This window comes from Lissotriton helveticus, chromosome 9, assembly GCF_964261635.1.
Source record: "Lissotriton helveticus chromosome 9, aLisHel1.1, whole genome shotgun sequence".
NCBI lineage: Eukaryota > Metazoa > Chordata > Amphibia > Caudata > Salamandridae > Lissotriton > Lissotriton helveticus.
In genome coordinates, this window is record NC_136070.1 from 462498873 (window position 1) to 462522817 (window position 23945).

General features: G+C 50.5%; 1 protein-coding gene across 1 annotated transcript in view; it reads left to right on the forward strand.

Annotated features, from left to right (window-relative positions):
• The window catches only part of ADSS1 (adenylosuccinate synthase 1), a 475994-nt gene that overhangs the window by 450850 nt on the left and 1199 nt on the right, over positions 1–23945 (forward strand). Inside the window, exon 12 of the mRNA XM_078660279.1 lies at positions 1380–1529. Within this exon, the coding sequence (XP_078516405.1) occupies positions 1380–1529 (150 nt within the window). The remainder of the gene's footprint in view (positions 1–1379; positions 1530–23945) is intronic.

Genomic DNA, 23945 nt, shown 5'->3' on the forward strand with positions numbered 1-23945 from the left:
GGGTTGTTGTAAGAACATTTGGTTTTGTGGAAAAGGAAGAGAGTAAGTTTTCTCAGGCACATAAAGTAATTTCTGTCAAAGGTTCTGTGGCTGAGCTGGATGGTGGTAAGAAGTGGAGTTTTGGTAGTTTGTGCAAAGTATCTCATTTGTAATGTTATGTTTCTTTGTGCATTTTTCATTTTGTATTGTTTTCTATGGATTGAATATTTTCTCTAATGTTTTCTTTTTTTTTTTCTTTTAGATTCCATAGGGGGAAGATATGTGGTAATATTTAGAATTGTATGATGCAGTCATGATGCAGTGGAATGGCATCACATTGAATGTTCTAATGTGAACCAGTATTGTGCTTCTACTGCTGATGGCTGCTCCATATATCTTGTACTTCATTAAAGATACTTCAGAAATTCATTTAAAGTATTGCGTGGATTACTACATATGTGCAGTGAGTGATTGCACCTACCTCCAGGGGGATGTCTGTTGGGACTTTGGGACTCCCTTTGTCACTACCAGAGGGCTAGTTTAACCCCTTGTGTGCTTATGACGGAACCACGCCATAATGAGTCATGTGGCTGCCGCTCCGCCCACGCGGCATTAATTCCCCGCCTGTGCGGGCGAATTATTGAGCGGCGGGGTCATGACGGAACCACGCCGTCATGAGCACACGCCCGTGACTCTTGACGGTGTGGTTCTGTCATGAGCACCGCAGTGCCGTGCTCACCACTTACACCCCCCGCGCCACGGCAAAATTTGGGCTGAAGCGAAGGGGTTAAGGAGGTGTACTGACAAGGCCCCACATTTTGTGGCACATTATCAGTATCCTCGTAAGATCCTGTTTGCCTCTGAGCCAGTATGCATAATACAGTGCTGGTGCAGAATCAAAGTGATTGTTCATTTACATAGGGAAACACCATCAGGCAAATAAGAGAATGCCCTCTAAAGATAGCGCTGGTGCTACATGTGCTCCAGCACTATCAGTATTAAAGAAGGGACAGCACAAGCGTCTGCAGCACCTTCTATAATGCCATTATGCCTTGGGATGCTCAAAGCATATTTGCCCATTGCACCTCTTGAGCAATATGTGCAATATGTGCCCTGATGTTCTGTGGCCAAGCGTTTGATGACACAGGCATTATTTTGAATTAATTCCTGATTCTCTCCATTACAGCTGTCATTCTCAAAAGCCGCGTCATGCCATCGTATGTAATGAAAAGGAGTAGGTGGGATAAAATGATATGCAATGTCGTTTCTTGTCTAGTCATTATTGCCAAAGGATGTGTGGTGTTACTCCTGGTACCCTTAAGAGAAAGGTCAAATACTGCCAGCAAATGACATTCCTCGTTTTATGATACTTTGCTCATTAAATATTGTTGTTTCCCCAGCAAACCAAGAAATTCTACAGAAAGCAGAGGTGGAATATGAGGTAATGCCAGGGTGGAAGTCTGACACAACCCATGCCAGAAAATTTGAGGACCTCCCAATAAAGGCTCAAAATTATATCAGATGCATAGAAAATCACATTGGGGTTCCAGGTGAGCTTTAGTTTCTAAAGCAGAAACCTATCACGTTATATAGGACGATGTGAAATAGGATGGTAAAATGTAAATATTTGATCTTATTTGAAAGCTTGATGATGTAAAATAGGATGATAAAATGTAAATATTTCATGTTATTTGAAAGCTTTAACTAAATTTGTTTAAAAATTTATATTTTTCAGTGATACTTTTGTATGTGAGTTAATATCACTCCAATGAGGTCGCCAATATTTTAAACTCATCAGTAGTAGATGTGCGCTGTTGGTCCCATTGCAGGATGACTTTAATGGTTCTCTACGATTTTCATGTTAGGGAAATGGAATGTCTCCACAGATTATTCTTCATACAATCCAGTTAAAGCATGTCTCTTCTGATGCCACTATGAAGAACTTTAAGGTTTTCAAAAGGGTAAAGTGGTTTGCATCAGCACTAAGAATGAGCCAATGAGCTAAGTACAAAGCTGCCATCTTTGGCTCTTATTAGCAGTGTCCTCGTATTTCCGAAGGGGCCAGTAACAGCGGTTACTGCCCTCATCTGAATTATAAAATTTGTTGAAATACTGTAGCTTTCACCAAGAAACATCTGACCCAGAATCACCATTTCTCCTGTAATTTCCAACTTCTTAGATGACCCTCAGGCTCCTACTCCTAATGGGCCAGATTTTCCATACCCTCCGAGTTACCCGTGCTTTCATTATCAGTAATTCCGGGGTTGGGGATATACCCATTTTCTTCATCTCTCAAAATGAAGGCCTTTGTGCTGACATAGTTTAATTCAGTGGTAATGAACGTAAGGTTTAGGGAAAATTGTGTTAGTGTAGAGCTGTCAATACCTAAACTGGCCAGTTGGGGGCCTGATCAATAGAGATTTACAATCTAGAGTAGGGTTTAAGAAATCTTTGTATCCATAGTCATTTTCACAGCCAACATTGCAAATATAAAAACATTGAGCGCCCCTCATGTAAATCTTATCCATACTACCTGTAACTGTTTTGTAATTTTTTTTTCAAAGCATGCCATCAATTGTTACTCCCTCTGTTGTCAGGCCATAGAACGCTATCATCTGCAGATATTTTGCTTTATGCGTTGGGCTGGATGTACAGGTTGGCAAAATACTTTTTTTAAATCTGTGGTAAATGGATGCAAAACTGCAGGCTATTTAAAAATGTCCCCGGGTTTCACACCTGCATTCCATCATTAAAAGCAAGCATGTGCAATGCAATAGGTCTCGCATTTCTTTTTAATCCCTGAAGAGGAGGAAGCAAACGGTAATGGATTAGAAGAGAGGGTGAACAGAGAAGGTGTTGAAGATGCTGCAATGACGGTGGTAGAAAGAAGCCTTGTGATAGCCCATACTAGGCGCAAATGAGATTCCGCTCATGAATAAAAACAAAGGGCCTTATTTATGAAGGCCTTGCGCCACCAGTGCGTCACTTTTTCCCATTTTAAAAGTGACGCACCGGCGGCGCAAGGCCTTCATAAATAAGGCCCAAAGAGGGATAGATTTGTGTCAATTGATGAGGCAGAGGTGCATCTAGTGTCAAACTGCTGCACATACAAAGGGAGGATGGGAGGGTGGGATGCACACAGAGAAATCGGTGGTGCGGTATCAGAGTGGAAAAGGCGAGGGAAAAATGAGGGCGGCGCAGTGGAAGAGAGTCCAAGTACAATCTGAACAAAGGGAGGTAGCATAGGGGTCGGAAGAGTTTAGAGACCGAAAGGTTGAGAGGAAAGACAGTCTTGAAGAGATAGCAAAAGCAAGCAAGAAGCAGAGACCTTGGAGGGTTGTTGGGGTGGGCATGCACTCTTTTGGGAGGGGTGAGGAGGTGTAGCGAAGGGCATGGGTCATTAAGAGCAGCACAGAGGGGAGCGAAAAATGAAGCGGCCACAAAGGTTTCATGGCAGCAACGTGAGCAGAGATAGGCCAAGCTCAAAAAAAGAGTGCGCTTGAAGTTTGGGAAATACCATGAAGCATAAAATCACATGTAACAGAGGAGGTCCTCATAGGAGGAAACAAAAGTCCAAAAGGATGGACTACTAAACCTATTGACCAATTACAAACATTCATTTTGAAAAGATGGGCGGTGCTTAAAGTCCATATCCAGGAACAACAAGCCTTGTAGAGCAGCGCATGAGCTACCCAGGCTCAACCTAAAAAGACAGAATGCCCTGCAGAAAAGGAATTACTTGTTCCAAGCGGTAAGGAATGAATGGTACGAGAAATATTTGTACTGTCTAGTGCCCAGCACTGTCAGAGTCCATTATCTTAATGGTGATTGCATTACATTGTTTACACCGGCTGGACCCTGCCTAACAGTGCTGTTAATTGTAGCAGAAGTTGCTTTGAAGAACACTGTCAGGGTCCAGGTAGTGTATTTACTTTATTACAGGTTAGCAACAATTATAATACATTACCCAGCCCTCCAACAGTGCTTCTAAAAGTAACTCTGCATTTGGCTTTGAGCATGTATTTCCACCCATGGAGGTTTGGATTGGCCCCAGGTACATTCTGCAGGTGGGAAACAAATATGCTAAATTTTGCTGGTTTGTAATTCCCCCTAGATATTTCACCCACCCCTAGCTAGAGGTTCACGGAGCACAGTATATATTATGGAATTCTGGGGCATATTACCAAGCAATAGCGATAATTATCGCTATTGCTTGGTTAGAGACAAAATGTTACCGCTGAGCTGCGGCGATTTTTATCGCAGATAAACCTTGGTATTACCAAGGTTTATCGCAAATGCGATAAAAACCGGCCGCAATGCATGAATATCGCTGAAAAGTCAGCGATATTCATGCATTACCGAGCTAATGCTCTTAGCCATGTTATCCACCTCCCATTGGATAACATGGCTAAGAACTGCTCAGGGCAGGTGTTAGCTTTTGTAGATATTCGCGCTTAGCGCGAATATCTCCAAAAGTTGGTAATAGGAGATAGCGATGTTAGCGACTGTTTCCAGTCGCTAACATCTTGGCACGCCCACTTTGCATGTCATTAGTGATAAATATCACTGAAATGCAAAGTGGGGCCCAAGATGGTCGCTATCTCCTACTAGCTGTCGCTAACTGGTGTTAGCGACAGCTAGGTAATAGGGAGATAATTTTATCTCCGCTTTCTTGGCTTTTAAAGCCAAAAAATCGGAGATAAACCCCCTTGATAATATGCCACTCTGAGAGTAGAGGCTTATGGGTATGCACACCATTGTGTTCTGTTAGGACCTGGTGGTGCCTGCTCGGGTGGTGAGGGACTGGGCGCAGGGTGATGACAGGGAGATGCAAAGGATTCTAGGAGATGAGGCGTGGGATGCTGTGTCAGCATTGTGAATAGTTTTGTGGTGTGTTGGGGTGGAAGATATGTGAGAGATTTATATTATACTGGTGAGTGATGCTGTAAAAGCCTGGCACTATGGCAAAGACAATAGCACTGGATGCTGGGAGGTTGGCTAAGAATGGGCTGGGAGTAGACAGAAAGAACCTGCTCTAATTGCAGCAGCTATACTATATTTCAGGTGCTGAGAGACTTCAGTTAATAATGATGATGGGTGTTGAAGATGCTGTAGTGTTCAACGGTGCAATAGGTCATGTCTTATATATTGCAGCAGCAGCTAACAAACCTCCTGCAAGGATCTGAAATCCTTGAAAACCATGTTGATATCCACAGTCACTGTACAAAAATCTGAATTAGGAAAAATGTGCATCAAGCAAGTTTGGGCAAATGGCGCCATTTCCTCGAATTGTGGAAATATTGGCACCATCTTCTCTAATTGTCAGTGCATGAGATTCCCAAATGGTTGTGAAACATACTACTGGTTCACACAAAACAATCAAATCCTCGTCTGCTACTCTATATCAATCTGTTAAAGGTCATACGAAGTGGCACCTATAAATGTTCTTGTCTATTTCCGCTCAGTTTATGATTGCCTATTGTCTGAGTGCCAAAGAATAACTTATCTACAGTAACCAATGACATCTTGCCCCAGGCTAAAACGCACTGTTTGGGGTGAGCACAGAGTTGAAAATGTCAAAATAAAGGTGAAGACTTGAAGGGGGCATGGCTTGGCCGGCTGCAAAATGGCCGCACCTTGAGTGGGCTCTGCCGGCCAAGCTCCTAATCCTGCATTATCCTACAGCCTAAACTACCGCTGCTGCCCCTCTGCACTGCCTACCTGCCTGTGGGGACGTCCGACGCCTGCTGGTGCCCCATCTGCCTGTTTGGAGGCTCCCGGGGCTGAGATCGGGGCCGCTGCCTGGGAGCTGAGGCCGGACCTTGTGTCTTCTGTCGCTCCACTCGCGGCACCTGGTCGAGGGCCGCGGCGCTGGGGTAGCGTCGCTGCCATACATTCTGCACCCTCCGGTGAGTGGCACCCCTTGGGGGAGATCAGCTGGGGACGGGCTGCGGGCTCCCTGCCGTCCGTCCCGCGCCCGAGTGTTCGCGGCCTGCCTGGGGTCTAGTGCCTGCTCCAGCTCTAGTAGGCTGCCGGGTCCCGGCTTGCGTGCGGGCCTGTCTGGGCAGCGGCGTGACGGGAATCCTGGGCCCCGTCTAGTCTGGGTGTCTCTCCGTGGGGCTCGCGCACCAGAGTCCTGTGAGCCGTGGCCGGGTCTGGCTGGGGGGGGTCCCGCCGACGTTACACGTGGGCGGCTGGGGCCTCTGGCGAGACCACGGCTTGGGCGGCGCGGCGGCTCCGGCGGCTGCGGGGGCCCTCCGGGTGAGGCCTTCAGCCCTTCCTTTTGGATAACCCGTGCGGCGGAGCGACAACACACCATCTACATGAGGGGGGCGCTAGAGGGCGCCGGCCGGCACTTTCTCCTCTCCTGTTACCACCCGAGGGCCGTCCCAGGCCCGACCCCTGCATTGAGGTCCCAATTGACGGTGCTGGTATTGTGCTGCTTGGGCCCCGGCTGCCTGGCCCCACGGTTTTTGGACGGTGCCTGCCTCCGCCAAGAGTCATCCTTGCCTGCGACCCTCACTACCAGACTCTGCCTCCTTCCTCTTAGACCAGTGGGCCCCACGTGCAACGTTTTGACTCTACGACCCTCATTTGCAGGTGAACCTGGAGTTGACTCTGCTGGAGTCTGGAGGCTATTATCCTGGGTGCTGGGCCTGCGCTGTTCATTGAGGGCGCTATCTAGGGTGTCAATACCCGCCCCAGTCTTGTCAGTCTTCAGCGCTTCCTTCCTGCACCCCCTTGGGTCTCCACTCTCCTACGCGGACCTGCGGTGCGGTGAAGACTGGTCATTAGTGGCTCTTTCTGTGTCCTGGGTGTCCTGGTTGATATTTTGCCTCCTCTGCGCCACACATCCCATTCTGGGCCCCAACGCTTCTCCTGTTGCCTGCCGGCCCTGTAGCGATCGGGCCTGACATGGGCAAGTCTGACCCTAAGCAGCCCAAAATTGCCTTTGATCTTCGCAGGTCCTCCCGCCAAGATGGCACGGGCCCTGAGGCGACGAACTGTGACGGGGATCCGGAGGCTCTCCCCGGTCGAGATGAAGACCTCAAGGCGATCATGTTGGAAGTCCGCAGTCTCCGGCATAGCTTCTCAACTAGAGCAGCTTTCAGCTCGACTCGACTCTATCGACTCCCACGACAATCGGCTCCTTCACGTCAAAACCAGGGTCTCAGACGCTGAAGACACTGCCATCCAGGATAGACAGAAACTACTATAGATGGACAAAATCCTGTCTGTCATCCGTGAGAAGAATGAGGACTTGGAGGCACATTCCCATCGGAGCAACCTTCCTCTGACGGGCCTTCCTGAATCCATCAATATCTCTAAGATGGAGGACTACATGGAGAACCTCCTCAGAGAGCTTTTTGGCGATGTCCTCTCATCCGTATTCGTGGTGGAGCGGGCGCATCGCTCACTGGGGCCTCGTCCTCGCCCTGGCATGCCCCCGCGCCTCATTGTGGCCAAAAAATTGAACTTCCGATACCGAGATGCCATCCTCCGTGCAGCCAGGGACAAAGGTACCATCACTCACCAGGGTAACACTCTTTCATTCTACCCCGACTACACCTTGTCAGTACAAGCAGCGCAGAGAGAATTCATACCAGCCAAGAAAATCCTTCAGAAACACGAGGTGTCCTACTCTTTGGCTTATCCGGCAAAACTAAGGGTTCGCCAGGGAACTAAAACGTTGATCTTCCCTGACCCCAGGGAGGGCCTTGCGTTCGCCAAATGACTGGACAGGGAATCCAGACACTCCCTGCCAGATCTTGACGAGAGGCCTCCAACCAGCTGAGTGACAATGACTGATGGGTTTTTACACGCTACACTATGCTCTTTTTGTCTGTTGTTGCTATCTGCTCCATCTGTGCTAACCGGGGGGGGGGGAGGTGTTTGGTCCTTCTCCTATCTTCTTAAATTCCTGTCATCTCTGGGGCCTCCCCTCCTCATTTCAAAGTGTGCAATGTGTCCCAGGATGGCGCCCCGATGCCGGGCGCTGGCCTTTTCTCTCGCTCTTTCTCTGTCCTCCCCCACATTTAGGTTTTTCCTCTATATTTTAGCTTTGGGTGCCTGGGGCAGTCTGGGCACACTGTTCTTCTTGCATTCGCCAATTGGCTGCTGTCCTGCTTGAGCTTGTCCACCCTGCCTCTCCGCAGGGGTGTTTGCTGAGTCCCGCCACGCTCCACTAGGGATGATTCCCATCTTTCTGGTTCTGCTGCCCTGTCCTAGTTCCGGGTCCCTTGGGTGGGGTGGGGGGGTTTCTCAACCTGATTGGGGGTTGGTGTGGGTTGTCGGGGGGAACCTGGCGAGTTTTCTGCTCGTTCTGTTCTTTGCGGACCTCGGTCTGTGAATTACGGGGGAAGGGGGGATGGTCTTGTTCCGTTGTCAACATTGTGGCTCTATTGCATTTTTTTTTGATGCTATTTAAACTTGCAAGCTCTGATGCTCCTATCATGCAATGTACGAAGTCTCCTTGAATTGTAGCGGGTGGATTGGTGGTTTTGCTCCATTGATAGTATTGTGGTTGTGTCACGCTGCTCCCTCATTGATGCTCTATGGCACCTACAGTTCTGTTGCTCCTGATATGCCATGTTTGATGTTTTCACTCCCTTTGCTCTACATTGGCTGCACTATGGTGGGGTGGGAGTGGAGGGTGGGGCGGTCTTCAAATGGGCAAGTTGCTTCGATTAATGCCTTTTTGTTGCCTCTCCCTAGTTGTGCATGCTTCATGTTTCCTGTCATGCTGTGCTTGCAATTATGTGCTGCTGCGCTTGGCGTCGGGCGCTCCCCTATATGGTTCGGCACCCGCATGCTGCGGCGATGGCTTGGTCCTCGTTATCCGTCTACAGCGTCACATTGGCGCGTTTGTCGCGGCACAGGTCCCCTGCCTCCCAGCTCCGCGACTTCGCCCCCACTGGAGCGGCCTGTTCTCTGCCGGGCTGCAGGCTTTCTTGCTGCCTTCTTTGAATTGCCAGCCCGCTTAGCGACCCCCGGCTTTGTGGCTATGCTGATCTCCCTGCCGTGCTTCCTAAGCGGCGTCCCCTTCTTTGCCTCCCCTCATGACTAATTTGAAATGCTGGACATTGAACGTCCGTGTTCTGAATGACTATCGCAAGGCCCGCCTAACCCACGCCCATTTGCAGCGCCACTGCGTGGACGTCTGTCTCTTGCAAAAGACCCATCTACTCCCTAGCTCGGTCTCTAGGCTTCAGGCGCGCTATTGGGGGGAGCCCACTCCTCGACATATTCCTCCTACGCCAGAGGGGTCTCCATTTTGCTGCGCCGCTGTCTCCCTTGGCAGACTTACAGTTCCGAAATAGACCCTGAGGGTAGATATGTGATTCTACACGGTCTCCTTCTAGCGCAACCGGTCACCATCGCTGCGGTGTATGGCCCGAACTCAGACGACCCCGATTTCTTCCACCTCATCTGGCATTTGATCTCCTCTTGTGGCCCTGCAGCCGTCATCTGGGGTGGGGATTTTAATGTCACATTCTCCACGGCGCTGGACCGGTCTGGAGTTTCCCGGTCGACCCCGTGGGCCACCTCGGCACTGTCCTCTATCCTTGCCGATAATGCGCTCTCAGATGTTCGGCGACATCTGCGGCCGGGTGCGCGGGAGGGCACTTGCATTATGGGGGCGCGGGGCTGCTGGTAGAGAATAGACTTCTGGATCACCTCGCCTGATGTCCTGTCCTGGACGGTGGATGGCACTCATATGACCCGCAACCTCTCTGATCACACACCGTTCCAGCTCATCATTCGCCCCCCAGGCACTCAGGGACGGGCTTTCTCCTGGCGTCTTTCCCCCAATGCCCTGAGGGACGCGGCATTCTGTGCGGAGATTCAATCTTCCATCACCACCTTCTTTGAGGTCAACGTAGGATCGGTCGACTCTGCCTCTACCCTCTGGGAGAGCTTTAAAGTGTTCATTCGTGGTGAGTGCATTTATAAGCGGTCTGGCGTCCTCCGGTCTATTCGCTCTGCGCTTGCTCGCCTGGAGGGAGAGATCCGAGACTTGGACCCTGCCCTGTTGCTCGATCCCCGCCCTGAAACGCTCGCACTTCTGCGCCAAAAGCACACTGAGTTCTCGGACGAGGCGGATCACAAACTGTCCTTTTTGGGTAGAGAGGGCCGTGCCCGCCGCTTCGGGGAGGGTGATCGCCCTGGGCGCACCCTCGCCAACCTTCTGCGACCCCCGTGTGGGGCTTCTTATATCACTGCCCTTAGTGATGGTTGCTCAGATCGCACCACGTCCTCGGAAGAGATCAGAGCTCGATTTGCTACGTTCTACTCCAATCTTTACTCAGCGGGCTCTCCCCCCTCCTCAGCGGACTTTGACCAATACTTTGAATCTATTGCTTTAGTCTGGCTGGCGGACTGTCATCGCAAGTTTCTCGACGAGTGCTTCTCGAAGGAAGAAATCCTGGTGGCGATCGGCACCCTCCCAAGCGACAAAGTACCAGGCCTTTATGGCTTGCCCGCAGCCTTTTATAAAACCTATGCCCCCTTATTGGTCCCGCATCTTGCCGCTATGTACAGTGAATCCTTTGATACTGGTATATTTCCGCCGTCTCTTCGCGAGGCCTCGCTGACTCTCCTTCTTAAGCCCGACACACCTGCTGATTGCTGCGACTCCTATCGCCCCCTCTCCCTCATTTATATTGACAACAACATTTTCGCCAAACTGATCGCTTCTTGCCTTTTATTATTAATGCCCACCATTGCTCTGCCCGATCAATCTGGCTTCATTCCGGGTAGGGACTCCTCTCACAATCTCCGGACCATCTTCTCCGTACTGCACCAAATTAACCCTGACCTTCCGGCTGTGGCGGCTTTACTTGATGCCACGAAAGCATTCGACACACTAGAATGGCCCTTCCTTTTTTACGTCCTTTCTTGAATGGGTTTCAGTGCCCACTGTTTGCAGAACATTCGCCCACTCTACACTGCTCCCACAGCTCGTTTTCGGGTAAATGGCCTGACGTCGGATCCAATCGCCAACTCGCGCGGTACCAGGCAGGGGTGTCCGTTGTCACCCATGCTTTTTGCTCTCACTATGGAGCCCCCGGGCGCTCGGCTGCGGCAACATCATACCCACAGGGTATTGGTTTTTCATCTCGCTCCCTCCTGGTCTCCATGTATGCCGACGACGTAACTCTTTATGTTCTGCACCCTCAAGAAAACCTAAGTCCTTTGGTGCGGGAGGTGATCCGGTTTGGCGGGCTATCAGGCATCTAGATTAATTGGAATAAATCAGTGCTCTTTCCCCTGACTGACGCCACTCATTCGTTTGCGCCGGATTACCCTTTTGAATGGGCGGCTGGACCCACACACAATCTGGGAATTTGGCTGAGCAGAGACCAGGATGAGCTTTGGCGCTCCAACTTAGGACGAGCGGTGGATTGGCTCAAATCTAAGGTCTCCCTGTGGAGCCGGTTGCCACTCTCCCTGGCGGGCCGGGTTGCCATAGCCAAGATGGTAGTGCTTCCCAAATTTCTTTACCTTTTTTCCAACATACCTATCCCCCTCACCTCCTGTTTTTTCCGCCGCCTTGAGTCACTGATAGTGTCGCTGGTGTGGGCCGGGCGGCAACCTAGAATAGCTTATGACATTCTGACTTTGCCGATGTCAGCTGGCGGGTTGGGCGCTCCGGATTTTAAATTGTACGCTCTCTGCGCGCAGGCCAGTTTCCTTCATTTCTGGCTGCATCCCACCCCTTACCAGCCTCACATCGCAGTGGAGCTGGATGTCGCCTCCCCTTGGCCTCTTTCTACGGCACTCTTCGCTCCTGCGGTTTGTCCCCGGGCGGAGATAAACACCGTTGAGATGCTGCGCTGGGCATGGCTCTCTCTTAGTCGACTATCAGGTCTTTCTTCCTTATCTGCTTACGCCGTGCCCATCGTCGCTCACCCGGACTTTCCGCCTCTGCAGGCATCCAGCATGTCTCGTCATGCGGCATCCTGTGGACTAAAGACCATTGCGGATCTGTATCCAGATGACTCCTTTTACTCCCTCCCTGAGTCCCCCTCCTTGATGGATACTCTTCTCTTTTACCAACTGCGTGCCGTCTGTCGGAAATTATACCCGACCTTCCCGGGTCCACCACCCCCTTTCCCGGCACTGGACTTAGTATACACTTCGGAGTCCCCACACAAGCTTGTTACTAGATTGTATGCCCTTGCGCTGGAAGCCTCCCCATCTCGTCGACTCGGGCGTGTGATGCGTGGAGTGCGGATCTCGGCGCGGACATCTCTGACGCCGACTGGTCGTACTGCTGCAACCAGACCACTAAACTCTCCCCGAACTATCGGCTCCACCTGATTCACTTCAAATTCTTGCATCGGTTCTATCGCACTCCGGCGTATCTTCATCGCTTGGGACTGAGTCCGTAGGACTCCTGCAGGCGATGCTCAGCGCCGGCCGCTGACTTCGCTCATCTATCTTGGCTTTGCCCGAGGGTGCAGGGGTTCTGGATGGAGGTCTGCTCCACTTTATCAGAAATCTCTGGCGCTGCCGTGGACCCAGATCCCCTCCTCTGTCTTCTCGGACTCATCAAGCCGTGCCCAGACGCTGCTCGTTGGCTAATTGCTATGCTCCTGCTGCTGGCGAGACGCAGGGTTGCGATGTGCTGGGGCCGCCGTCCCACCCCCGTGGTTGTGGACTGGCTTGCAGATGCATCCCGTTGTCAAACGCTCCTTTTTGAATTCTGGGATCTGCTACCTGCTAAATCACGTCCGGTTGACATTTGGGGTCCCCTGGTCACCTACCTCCTCGGCCGTTCTCCTTCGAGTGGTGCTGTTTCTTCTGCGCTCCCTGCCAGCCCCGGGTCCGCGGCGGCCTCAGGTGCGGCTGGTACCTGATCTTCCCCTCTACCCCCTCCTCGAGCCTGCGCTGCCCATCCTTCCTCCTCGCTGCTGTCGCTCCCGCGCTCCCTGCTGGCCCCTGGCCCGCGGCGGCCGCCGGTGCCTGCTGCTGTCTTGCTCCCACCCGTCCCCTGTTTGGTCATAGCTGCATATTTGCTTCAGGAGCTCCCACCGGGCTTGCGGTCCTGCCTAGTGGACTGGATGTTTCGGGAGCATAGTGTCGCCACAGTCTGAGAGAAAAGCCACAGTGCATCAAGGAAGTGCAGTGAGTCTTGTGTTGCGTGTTTTCTGTTGTAGAAGAATGTTGTTTAATGTTTCGGAAATATTTTCCTTTTGAGGCCGTTTAGGCACAATTTGACTTGTTGGCCCCGTAGTGTAGTGAATCAGATGAGCTAAGACATTTGGAAATAAGACTGAAAGGTCATTAAGGAATGGTTCGGCCGTTTCCATTGCATTTATGAATGCATCTGAATCACAACGTTGGAAAGGGCAGCATTTCTGGCACTCCGCGGGTTCACAGTGCTGCTAATGAAGTCAATGCTTCAGTTAAGGATGGTATTCTTCATTCCTCTAGCCTCGTCTTCCACGTCTCTAACCATACATTTTGAAATTTAGCCTGTCTGGTAAAACAGGCAACCTGCTGTTTGTTTACCTATATTTCTTCTTATTAACCGCATGCTTGCGGCCGCTATTTTTGCGCTGCGCAGCTTTTTTCATAAAGCTGCGTTACATGACGAGCTGAGCTCGTCATCAGCGTGCGAGCGGCACAGCTCATGACGAGCTCAGCTCGTCATGAGCCCAGAAGGGGTTAAACAGCCAACCCCCTATTTGGCTAATCCCTCCTCTCTTTCTATGTACTTTAGCAAGACATCACCCAACAATTTAGTGTCTCACCTGAGTGTTTTTGTTTTTGTTAAATCTTTATTTTTCCATTTTTGTTACACACTGATCAGGGAAACAATGGTAAAGCGGTACACAGTTAGGCACTTCAACATACAACAATGACGAGCTGTGATTTACATAACGTATCAAATGGCAACAGCCAATATAGAATCGGCGTCAGGGCGACACAATGAACTTACAGCCTGCACACATGTCTCAGAATCACCAATCCTAAGGACCACCACACCCCAGGGTATAGCCACAAGTATATAATCCCCCCAGAAGTATCAACCCACCCACAGGCATGATGTCTAACTATAGATACAATATACAACATTAACTTGAGTGTCTTGCCCATAATGTCATCACCTAGCCCACCCCCTGGAGCGGCCTGTTCTCTGCCGGGCTGCAGGCTTTCTTGCTGCCTTCTTTGAATTGCCAGCCCGCTTAGCGACCCCAGGCTTTGTGGCTATGCTGATCTCCCTGCCGTGCTTCCTAAGCGGCGTCCCCTTCTTTGCCTCCCCTCATGACTAATTTGAAATGCTGGACATTGAACGTCCGTGGTCTGAATGACTATCGCAAGGCCCGCCTAACCCACGCCCATTTGCAGCGTAACTGCGTGGACGTCTGTCTCTTGCAAAAGACCCATCTACTCCCTAGCTCGGTCTCTAGGCTTCAGGCGCGCTATTGGGGGGAGCCCACTCCTCGACATATTCCTCCTACGCCAGAGGGGTCTCCATTTTGCTGCGCCGCTGTCTCCCTTGGCAGACTTACAGTTCCGAAATAGACCCTGAGGGTAGATATGTGATTCTACACGGTCTCCTTCTAGCGCAACCGGTCACCATCGCTGCGGTGTATGGCCCGAACTCAGACGACCCCGATTTCTTCCACCTCATCTGGCATTTGATCTCCTCTTGTGGCCCTGCAGCCGTCATCTGGGGTGGGGATTTTAATGTCACATTCTCCACGGCGCTGGACCGGTCTGGAGTTTCCCGGTCGACCCCGTGGGCCGCCTCGGCACTGTCCTCTATCCTTGCCGATAATGCGCTCTCAGATGTTTGGCGACATCTGCGGCCGGGTGCGCGGGAGGGCACTTGCATTATGGGGGCGCGGGGCTGCTGGTCGAGAATAGACTTCTTGATCACCTCGCCTGATGTCCTGTCCTGGACGGTGGATGTCACTCATATGACCCGCAACCTCTCTGATCACACACCGTTCCAGCTCATCATTCGCCCCCCAGGCACTCAGGGACGGGCTTTCTCCTGGCGTCTTTCCCCCAATGCCCTGAGGGACGCGGCATTCTGTGCGGAGATGCAATCTTCCATCACCACCTTCTTTGAGGTCAACGTAGGATCGGTCGACTCTGCCTCTACCCTCTGGGAGAGCTTTAAAGTGTTCATTCATGGTGAGTGCATTTATAAGCGGTCTGGCGTCCTCCGGTCTATTCGCTCTGCGCTTGCTCGCCTGGAGGGAGAGATCCGAGACTTGGACCCTGCCCTGTTGCTCGATCCCCGCCCTGAAACGCTCGCACTTCTGCGCCAAAAGCACACTGAGTTCTCGGATGAGGCGGATCACGAACTGTCCTTTTTGGGTAGAGAGGGCCGTGCCCGCCGCTTCGGGGAGGGTGATCGCCCTGGGCGCACCCTCACCAACCTTCTGCGACCCCCGCGTGGGGCTTCTTATATCACTGCCCTTAGTGATGGTGGCTCAGATCGCACCACGTCCTCGGAAGAGATCAGAGCTCGATTTGCTACGTTCTACTCCAATCTTTACTCAGCGGGCTCTCCCCCCTCCTCAGCGGACTTTGACCAATACTTTGAATCTATTGCTTTAGTCTGGCTGGCGGACTGTCATCGCAAGTTTCTCGACGAGTGCTTCTCGAAGGAAGAAATCCTGGCGGCGATCGGCACCCTCCCAAGCGACAAAGCACCGGGCCTTTATGGCTTGCCCGCAGCCTTTTATAAAACCTATGCCCCCTTATTGGTCCCGCATCTTGCCGCTATGTACAGTGAATCCTTTGATACTGGTATATTTCCGCCTTCTCTTCGCGAGGCCTCGCTGACTCTCCTTCTTAAGCCCGACACACCTGCTGATTGCTGCGACTCCTATCGCCCCCTCTCCCTCATTTATATTGACAACAAAATTTTCGCCAAACTGATCGCTTCTTGCCTTTTATTATTAATGCCCACCATTGCTCTGCCCGATCAATCTGGCTTCATTCCGGGTAGGGACTCCTCTCACAATCTCCGGACCATCTTCTCCGTACTGCACCAAATTAACCCTGACCTTCCGGCTGTGGCGGCTTTACTTGATGCCACGAAAGCATTCGACACACTAGAATGGCCCTTCCTTTTTTACGTCCTTTCTTGAATGGGTTTCAGTGCCCACTGTTTGCAGAACATTCGCCCACTCTACACTGCTCCCACAGCTCGTTTTCGGGTAAATGGCCTGACGTCGGATCCAATCGCCAACTCGCGCGGTACCAGGCAGGGGTGTCCGTTGTCACCCATGCTTTTTGCTCTCACTATGGAGCCCCCGGGCGCTCGGCTGCGGCAACATCATACCCACAGGGGTATTGGTTTTTCATCTCGCTCCCTCCTGGTCTCCATTTATGCCGACGACGTAACTCTTTATGTTCTGCACCCTCAAGAAAACCTAAGTCCTTTGGTGCGGGAGGTGATCCAGTTTGGCGGGCTATCAGGCGTCCAGATTAATTGGAATAAATCAGTGCTCTTTCCCCTGACTGACGCCACTCATTCGTTTGCGCTGGATTACCCTTTTGAATGGGCGGCTGGACCCACACACAATCTGGGAATTTGGCTGAGCAGAGACCAGGATGAGCTTTGGCGCTCCAACTTAGGACGAGCGGTGGATTGGCTCGAGTCTAAGGTCTCCCTGTGGAGCCGGTTGCCACTCTCCCTGGCGGGCCGGGTTGCCATAGCCAAGATGGTAGTGCTTCCCAAATTTCTTTACCTTTTTTCCAACATACCTATCCCTCTCACCTCCTGTTTTTTCCGCCGCCTTGAGTCACTGATAGTGTCGCTGGTGTGGGCCGGGCGGCAACCTAGAATAGCTTATGACATTCTGACTTTGCCGATGTCAGCTGGCGGGTTGGGCGCTCCGGATTTTAAATTGTACGCTCTCTGCGTGCAGGCCAGTTTCCTTCATTTCTGGCTGCATCCCACCCCTTACCAGCCTCACATCGCAGTGGAGCTGGATGTCGCCTCCCCTTGGCCTCTTTCTACGGCACTCTTCGCTCCTGCGGTTCGTCCCCGGGCGGAGATAAACACCGTTGAGATGCTGCGCTGGGCATGGCTCTCTCTTAGTCGACTATCAGGTCTTTCTTCCTTATCTGCTTACGCCGTGCCCATCGTCGCTCACCCGGACTTTCCGCCTCTGCAGGCATCCAGCATGTCTCGTCATGCGGCATCCTGTGGACTAAAGACCATTGCGGATCTGTATCCAGATGACTCCTTTTACTCCCTCCCTGAGTCCCCCTCCTTGATGGATACTCTTCTCTTTTACCAACTGCGTGCCATCTGTCGGAAATTATACCCGACCTTCCCGGGTCCACCACCCCCTTTCCCGGCACTGGACTTAGTATACACTTCGGAGTCCCCACACAAGCTTGTTACTAGATTGTATGCCCTTGCGCTGGAAGCCTCGCCATCTCGTCGACTCAGGCGTGTGATGCGTGGAGTGCGGATCTCAGGGCGGACATCTCTGACGCCGACTGGTCGTACTGCTGCAACCAGACCACTAAACTCTCCCCGAACTATCGGCTCCACCTGATTCACTTCAAATTCTTGCATCGGTTCTATCGCACTCCGGCGTATCTTCATCGCTTGGGACTGAGTCCGTAGGACTCCTGCAGGCGATGCTCAGCGCCGGCCGCTGACTTCGCTCATCTATCTTGGCTTTGCCCGAGGGTGCAGGGGTTCTGGATGGAGGTCTGCTCCACTTTATCTGAAATCTCTGGCGCTGCCGTGGACCCAGATCCCCTCCTCTGTCTTCTCGGACTCATCAAGCCGTGCCCAGACGCTGCTCGTTGGCTAATTGCTATGCTCCTGCTGCTGGCGAGACGCAGGGTTGCGATGTGCTGGGGCCGCCGTCCTGCCCCCGTGGTTGTGGACTGGCTTGCAGATGCATCCCGTTGTCAAACGCTCCTTTCTGAATTCTGGGATCTGCTACCTGCTAAATCACGTCCGGTTGACATTTGGGGTCCCCTGGTCACCTACCTCCTCGGCCGTTCTCCTTCGAGTGGTGCTGTTTCTTCTGCGCTCCCTGCCAGCCCCGGGTCCGCGGCGGCCGCAGGTGCGGCTGGTACCTGATCTTCCCCTCTGCCCCCTCCTTGAGCCTGCGCTGACCATCCTTCCTCCTCGCTGCTGTCGCTCCCGCGCTCCCTGCTGGCCCCTGGCCCGCGGCGGCCGCCGGTGCCTGCTGCTGTCTTGCTCCCACCCGTCCCCTGTTTGGTCATAGCTGCATATTTGCTTCAGGAGCTCCCACCGGGCTTGCGGTCCTGCCTAGTGGACTGGATGTTTCGGGAGCATAGTGTCGCCACATCACAGTTTGAACGGATTGCTGGCTGCCTCTGCACCCCCCATTGTCTTGTTCACGGCTGTATTTGGAAATCTCTTTACACCCTGCGCGGTGTCATGTTACGGAGCTCATGTCTTGGCATGTAATATTGTACTGCATCTGTTCTTTTCAGAAAATTATAAATAAAGTTTTAAAAAAAATAAAAATAAAGGGGAAGACTTATATTTTCTAGTCTACCCCTAAACCTCCAGCACTTCTAACAAACACACAGAAAGTATCTGAGAGAAAAGCCACAGTGCATCAAGGAAGTGCAGTGAGTCTTGTGTTGCGTGTTTTCTGTTGTAGAAGAATGTTGTTTAATGTTTCGGAAATATTTTCCTTTTGAGGCCGTTTAGGCACAATTTGACTTGTTGGCCCCGTAGTGTAGCGAATCAGATGAGCTAAGACATTTGGAAATAAGACTGAAAGGTCATTAAGGAATGGTTTGGCCGTTTCCATTGCATTTATGAATGCATCTGAATCACAACGTTGGAAAGGGCAGCATTTCTGGCACTCCGCGGGTTCACAGTGCTGCTAATGAAGTCAATGCTTCAGTTAAGGATGGTATTCTTCATTCCTCTAGCCTCGTCTTCCACGTCTCTAACCATACATTTTGAAATTTAGCCTGTCTGGTAAAACAGGCAACCTGCTGTTTGTTTACCTATATTTCTTCTTATTAACCGCTTGCTTGCGGCCGCTATTTTTGCGCTGCGCAGCTTTTTTCATAAAGCCGCGTTACATGACGAGCTGAGCTCGTCATCAGCGTGCGAGCGGCACAGCTCATGACGAGCTCAGCTCGTCATGAGCCCAGAAGGGGTTAAACAGCCAACCCCCTATTTGGCTAATCCCTCCTCTCTTTCTATGTACTTTAGCAAGACATCACCCAACAATTTAGTGTCTCACCTGAGTGTTTTTGTTTTTGTTAAATCTTTATTTTTCCATTTTTGTTACACACTGATCAGGGAAACAATGGTAAAGCGGTACACAGTTAGGCACTTCAACATACAACAATGACGAGCTGTGATTTACATAACGTATCAAATGGCAACAGCCAATATAGAATCGGCGTCAGGGCGACACAAAGGAACTTACAGCCTGCACACATGTCTCAGAATCAACAATCCTAAGGACCACCACACTCCAGGATATAGCCACAAGTATATAATCCCCCCAGAAGTATCAACCCACCCACAGGCATGATGTCTAACTATAGATACAATATACAACATTAACTTGAGTGTCTTGCCCATAATGTCATCACCTAGCCCACCCCCTCAGGTACAATGCCATCCTCCACCTGCGTATCAGAATCTCTGTGTTTCTCCGCAACATACGCCCTGTAAGGGCCCCATATATCTTTAGGATGTGATGAACTGGGCATAAGACACGCATATTCTTCACTATTCACATTTCAATACGCTAGGCTTCAAAGCCAATCCAGTAGTGTTGGTGCCTTTTTCTTGCCCCACATTAGTGCTATCTCTCTCTTGGCTAGCAGGAATCGAAGTGTTGCGAATCTCCGTACTTTTTTGGGGAAGTTAACCATGTATCCCAGAAGTGCGATTTCCGGGGTGGGGGTAAAGGACAGGGAGATCATGTCTCCCAGTGTGGCATGTACCTGTACCTAATACTGCTGTAGTCTTGGGCAAGTCCAAGTCAAATGTGCAAAGAAGGCGTGTGGGGCAAGGCATTTCCAGCTATGGCGTCGCCTAGAGGGATCTATCCTGTGGGAGAAGGCAGGGGTGTGGTACATCTATGAAGGAATTTAAAATGTAGCAATTTATACCTACTATTAAGGGAGATCTCCTTCGTGACTCTGCAACACTGTTCCCATTGGTCATCTGAAATGGACCGACCTAAATCATGTTCCCATGCCATGCGAATTTTAACATCAGTGAAGGAACGTTCTGTGACACATAGCTTATACATTTTAGAAATCAAATGAGCGCCCGAATCACTGGCTAAAACCAGCGTTAATGGAGCAGCAGGTTCGGGTGGAGCAGGATACGTGGGAAAGGTGGCTCTCAGTATGGAATGCGTACATCGCAGAACGAAGGCATCCATGAAAGATCAGTCTTGGAACCGAGCCTCTTCTGCCACCGAAAATACATGACCTTCAGGTCACCCATCTTTTGGATTTGAAACTTGGCCAGCGTACATTGTACTAATCTTTCTCCCATGATGGGAAGTAATGAGGGGTTCGGGAGTGGCAAATCCGAAGAATATAATAGGTCCAGCCTTAGTAGTCACCGCAGCTTCATCCACGCTCAGCTGGTGGTGGATACCGTCTGGATATCCAGTGGGTCCCTCGGAATCCCCCTGGGTAACACTGTAGATCATTTCTGCGGGAGTACCAAATCTGCCTCCGGTCTCAGATAAGGGATTTGTGCGTCTGGGTGATACCAGGCAAAGGAGTAACTATACTGTGCCATTAAATAATACAAATACATATCTGGGACCCCAAAGCCACCCCTCTCGTACGGGACAGTCAGAGTCTGCCAGCTTACCCGTGGTCTCTTACCACCCCATACCAAGCGTAACAGGTGTTGCCACAACTGCAAAAAAAAGGGCTGAGTGAGTGGAATGGGGTGTCTCAACTGAATTTATATTGAACAACAAGGGGTGGTGATGGACAGAGTTTCTGAATTAAGCAGAATACTCTCACCCAGTCAAGAGATCAGGGCTAGATCCAACACCGTTTTTTAGCTCACTGCACCATCCCAGTTCAGAACCTGGCTATATGCAAATTAGTCTGTTCCTGTCCCAGTGCATGATGGGAACAGGGCAAACCAAACTACCAATCCAATTCTTACACTGGGAAGGAAACAAGCTTCCGGGGACCGGTTTCTGGCATTTCAGCCGTCGTCGGCCCGGCTTGCTTGAATCCTGATGGTGCAATGAGCAAGGGACTCACATCTGAGTATACCCTTCCACGCTTAGGGTGGACAAAATATTTAACAACAAGGGGTGGTGATGGACAGAGTTTCTGAATTAAGCAGAATACTCTCACCCAGTCAAGAGATCAGGGCTAGATCCAACACCGTTTTTTAGCTCACTGCACCATCCCAGTTCAGAACCTGGCTATATGCAAATTAGTCTGTTCCTGTCCCAGTGCATGATGTCCATCACCACCCCCTTTTTGTAATTATTTTGGCCACCATGAGTGTGGAAGGGTATGCTCAGACATGAGTCCCTTGCTCATTGCACCATCAGGATTCAAGCAAGCCGGGCCGAAGACGGCTGTAATGCCAGAAACCGGTCCCCGGAAGCTTGTTTCCTTTCCAGTGAAGAATTGGCTTGGTAGTTTGGTCTGCCCTGTTCCCATGATGCACTGGGCCAGGGACAGACTAATTTGCATATAGCCAGGTTCTGAACTGGGATGGTGCAGTGACCTAAAAAACGGTGATGGATCAAGCCCTGATCTGTTGACTGGGTAGGAGTGTTCTGATTAACTCAGATACTCTGTCCATCACCACCCCCCTTTTGTAATTATTTTGGCCACCATGAGTGTGGAAGGGTATGCTCAGACATGAGTCCCTTGCTCATTGCACCATCAGGATTCAAGCAAGCCGGGCCGAAGACGGCTGTAATGCCAGAAACCGGTCCCCGGAAGCTTGTTTCCTTTCCAGTGAAGAATTGGCTTGGTAGTTTGGTCTGCCCTGTTCCCATGATGCACTGGGCCAGGGACAGACTAATTTGCATATAGCCAGGTTCTGAACTGGGCTGGTGCAGTGAGCTAAAAAACGGTGATGGATCAAGCCCTGATCTGTTGACTGGGTAGGAGTGTTCTGATTAACTCAGATACTCTGTCCATCACCACCCCCTTTTTGTAATTATTTTGGTCAACTGAATTTAGGCATACAATGAATGGATCTGTAAAGTCCTTCCAGTAATAACCATGGCTCCCAGCTGTTCAGTCCGATTAGCGGAAGTAATAGCCTCTGAGAAGCCAACTTGGCAGAGAGGTAGGAAAATGTAGCAGACTTCAGGGGCCCTCAAGATTACTTTAGGCTCCCCTTAAGGCAAAGGAGGTGAAGCTCTGGCCCTCCTTTTCAGAAATTACAGAAAAGATGAGCTAACAGTTAAGCTACACTAAAGCACTGTAACTGCTTGGACGGCTCCCCATTGCCAACTTAGAAGGTGACTAGACCCTTCTCAAAATCATTGTACATGAATTCCATAAAACAGCACAAACTGTAGCTGCAGTGAAACTTTGAGATATTCAGTGGGAGGTATTGACCCAGGGTGACTGTGGATTCGAATGAAAACTCCCCTTTCTTGAATGCTTCTCCTTAATTTCCACGTTGCCAGTCTAAGGTGAAGCAGAATCGAGTGGGCTAGATGCTAAGGCAACAAAGGGTCCCGGACTCAATGAAAGAAGACATAAGGTTGTCTCTCAGAGTAATAGTATTGGAAAGCCAATGTTTACACAGGACTATTAGAATCGTCCTAATTGCTTACACTCAAATCTTCATCAGCATGGGAGGTGTGGAAGTAAATGCAAGACACTGAGAAGTTCCAGTGGCGATAGGAAGAACGAGGCATCCTCCCCAATGCACCTTTATTTATACTGTTGTAAAGAAAGGTGAAGATGTGGATCCTCTGGTTCCTTCAAAAGGTTCAGTTAGGGAAGTCAGAGCATGTGTGAGTTTTGTTTGTGCATTGTGGCATGAAAATGGTTATAAACTCTGCTGAGCCTCTATCCCATTACATTTCCTGCTGAATGGGATATAAGGTTGTTTTCTGCCATGCTGAAAATGGCTTGACCAAACATTTTGCTCGACAATTTTCATCATCTCAGAACTAAACATTTTGGCAGTCAAAAATGGCATGTGACTAGTAGGTGGCCTCTACAGGGTCAAGGTTGCATACAAATGTTGCTTCTAATGGTGATGATCTGGAAACTGTAGTTACAGACCAGAACTAAAAGTAGTGTGCAATAGGACCTTGACCATCTTAAGAGCCCTTTCACTCTCCTGCATCGCATCAGATATTTAAAAAAACTATTACGGTATTCACAGTTTGCTGAGCTGCTTTAAAACCGAATCAGTCTATTCCCATCATGCCATGTGCCTGCACAAATTTGCTTTTCAAAAGAGGGCACAAGCCCTATTTGCTTGTCACCATCTCATCAATATGTGATCTCTTTTTCGAAGGAAGAACCAGTTCCGATGAAACCACCACTACCTTATCTAGCATGTCCTGTAGCACATCTTAAACAAGGGTAATAAGTTGCTGGTCAGGGTGACTTTCTTCACAATGTGGCACTTTGCCACACACTTAATCAGGCCATCCTTGCTGCTTGTTGTGTCACAACAACTTTGGATCCACTGATGTGTGCCATGTTGTACACCGCCGTTTTCCAAGAAACATCAGCACCCTCTCACAATAGGTTGGACTGTGCCACACAGGAGCCATGTGCAGACACGCTAGCTAAAACATTCCAACAGTGACCTTCATTGCTTTTCTACAGGTGCTAAGTAGAGTGGTGCATAAGCCTGCTGTAAAATGGCTGCTCTCCAGCACCTAGCCCAGGATTATATGTCCCTGAAAAAAGAGGAGCTGCACAGCAATCAGTATTGTGGTGTGCCACTGAGCACTGACTCCGTCCACAAAAATGTTAACACAAACTAAGAAACA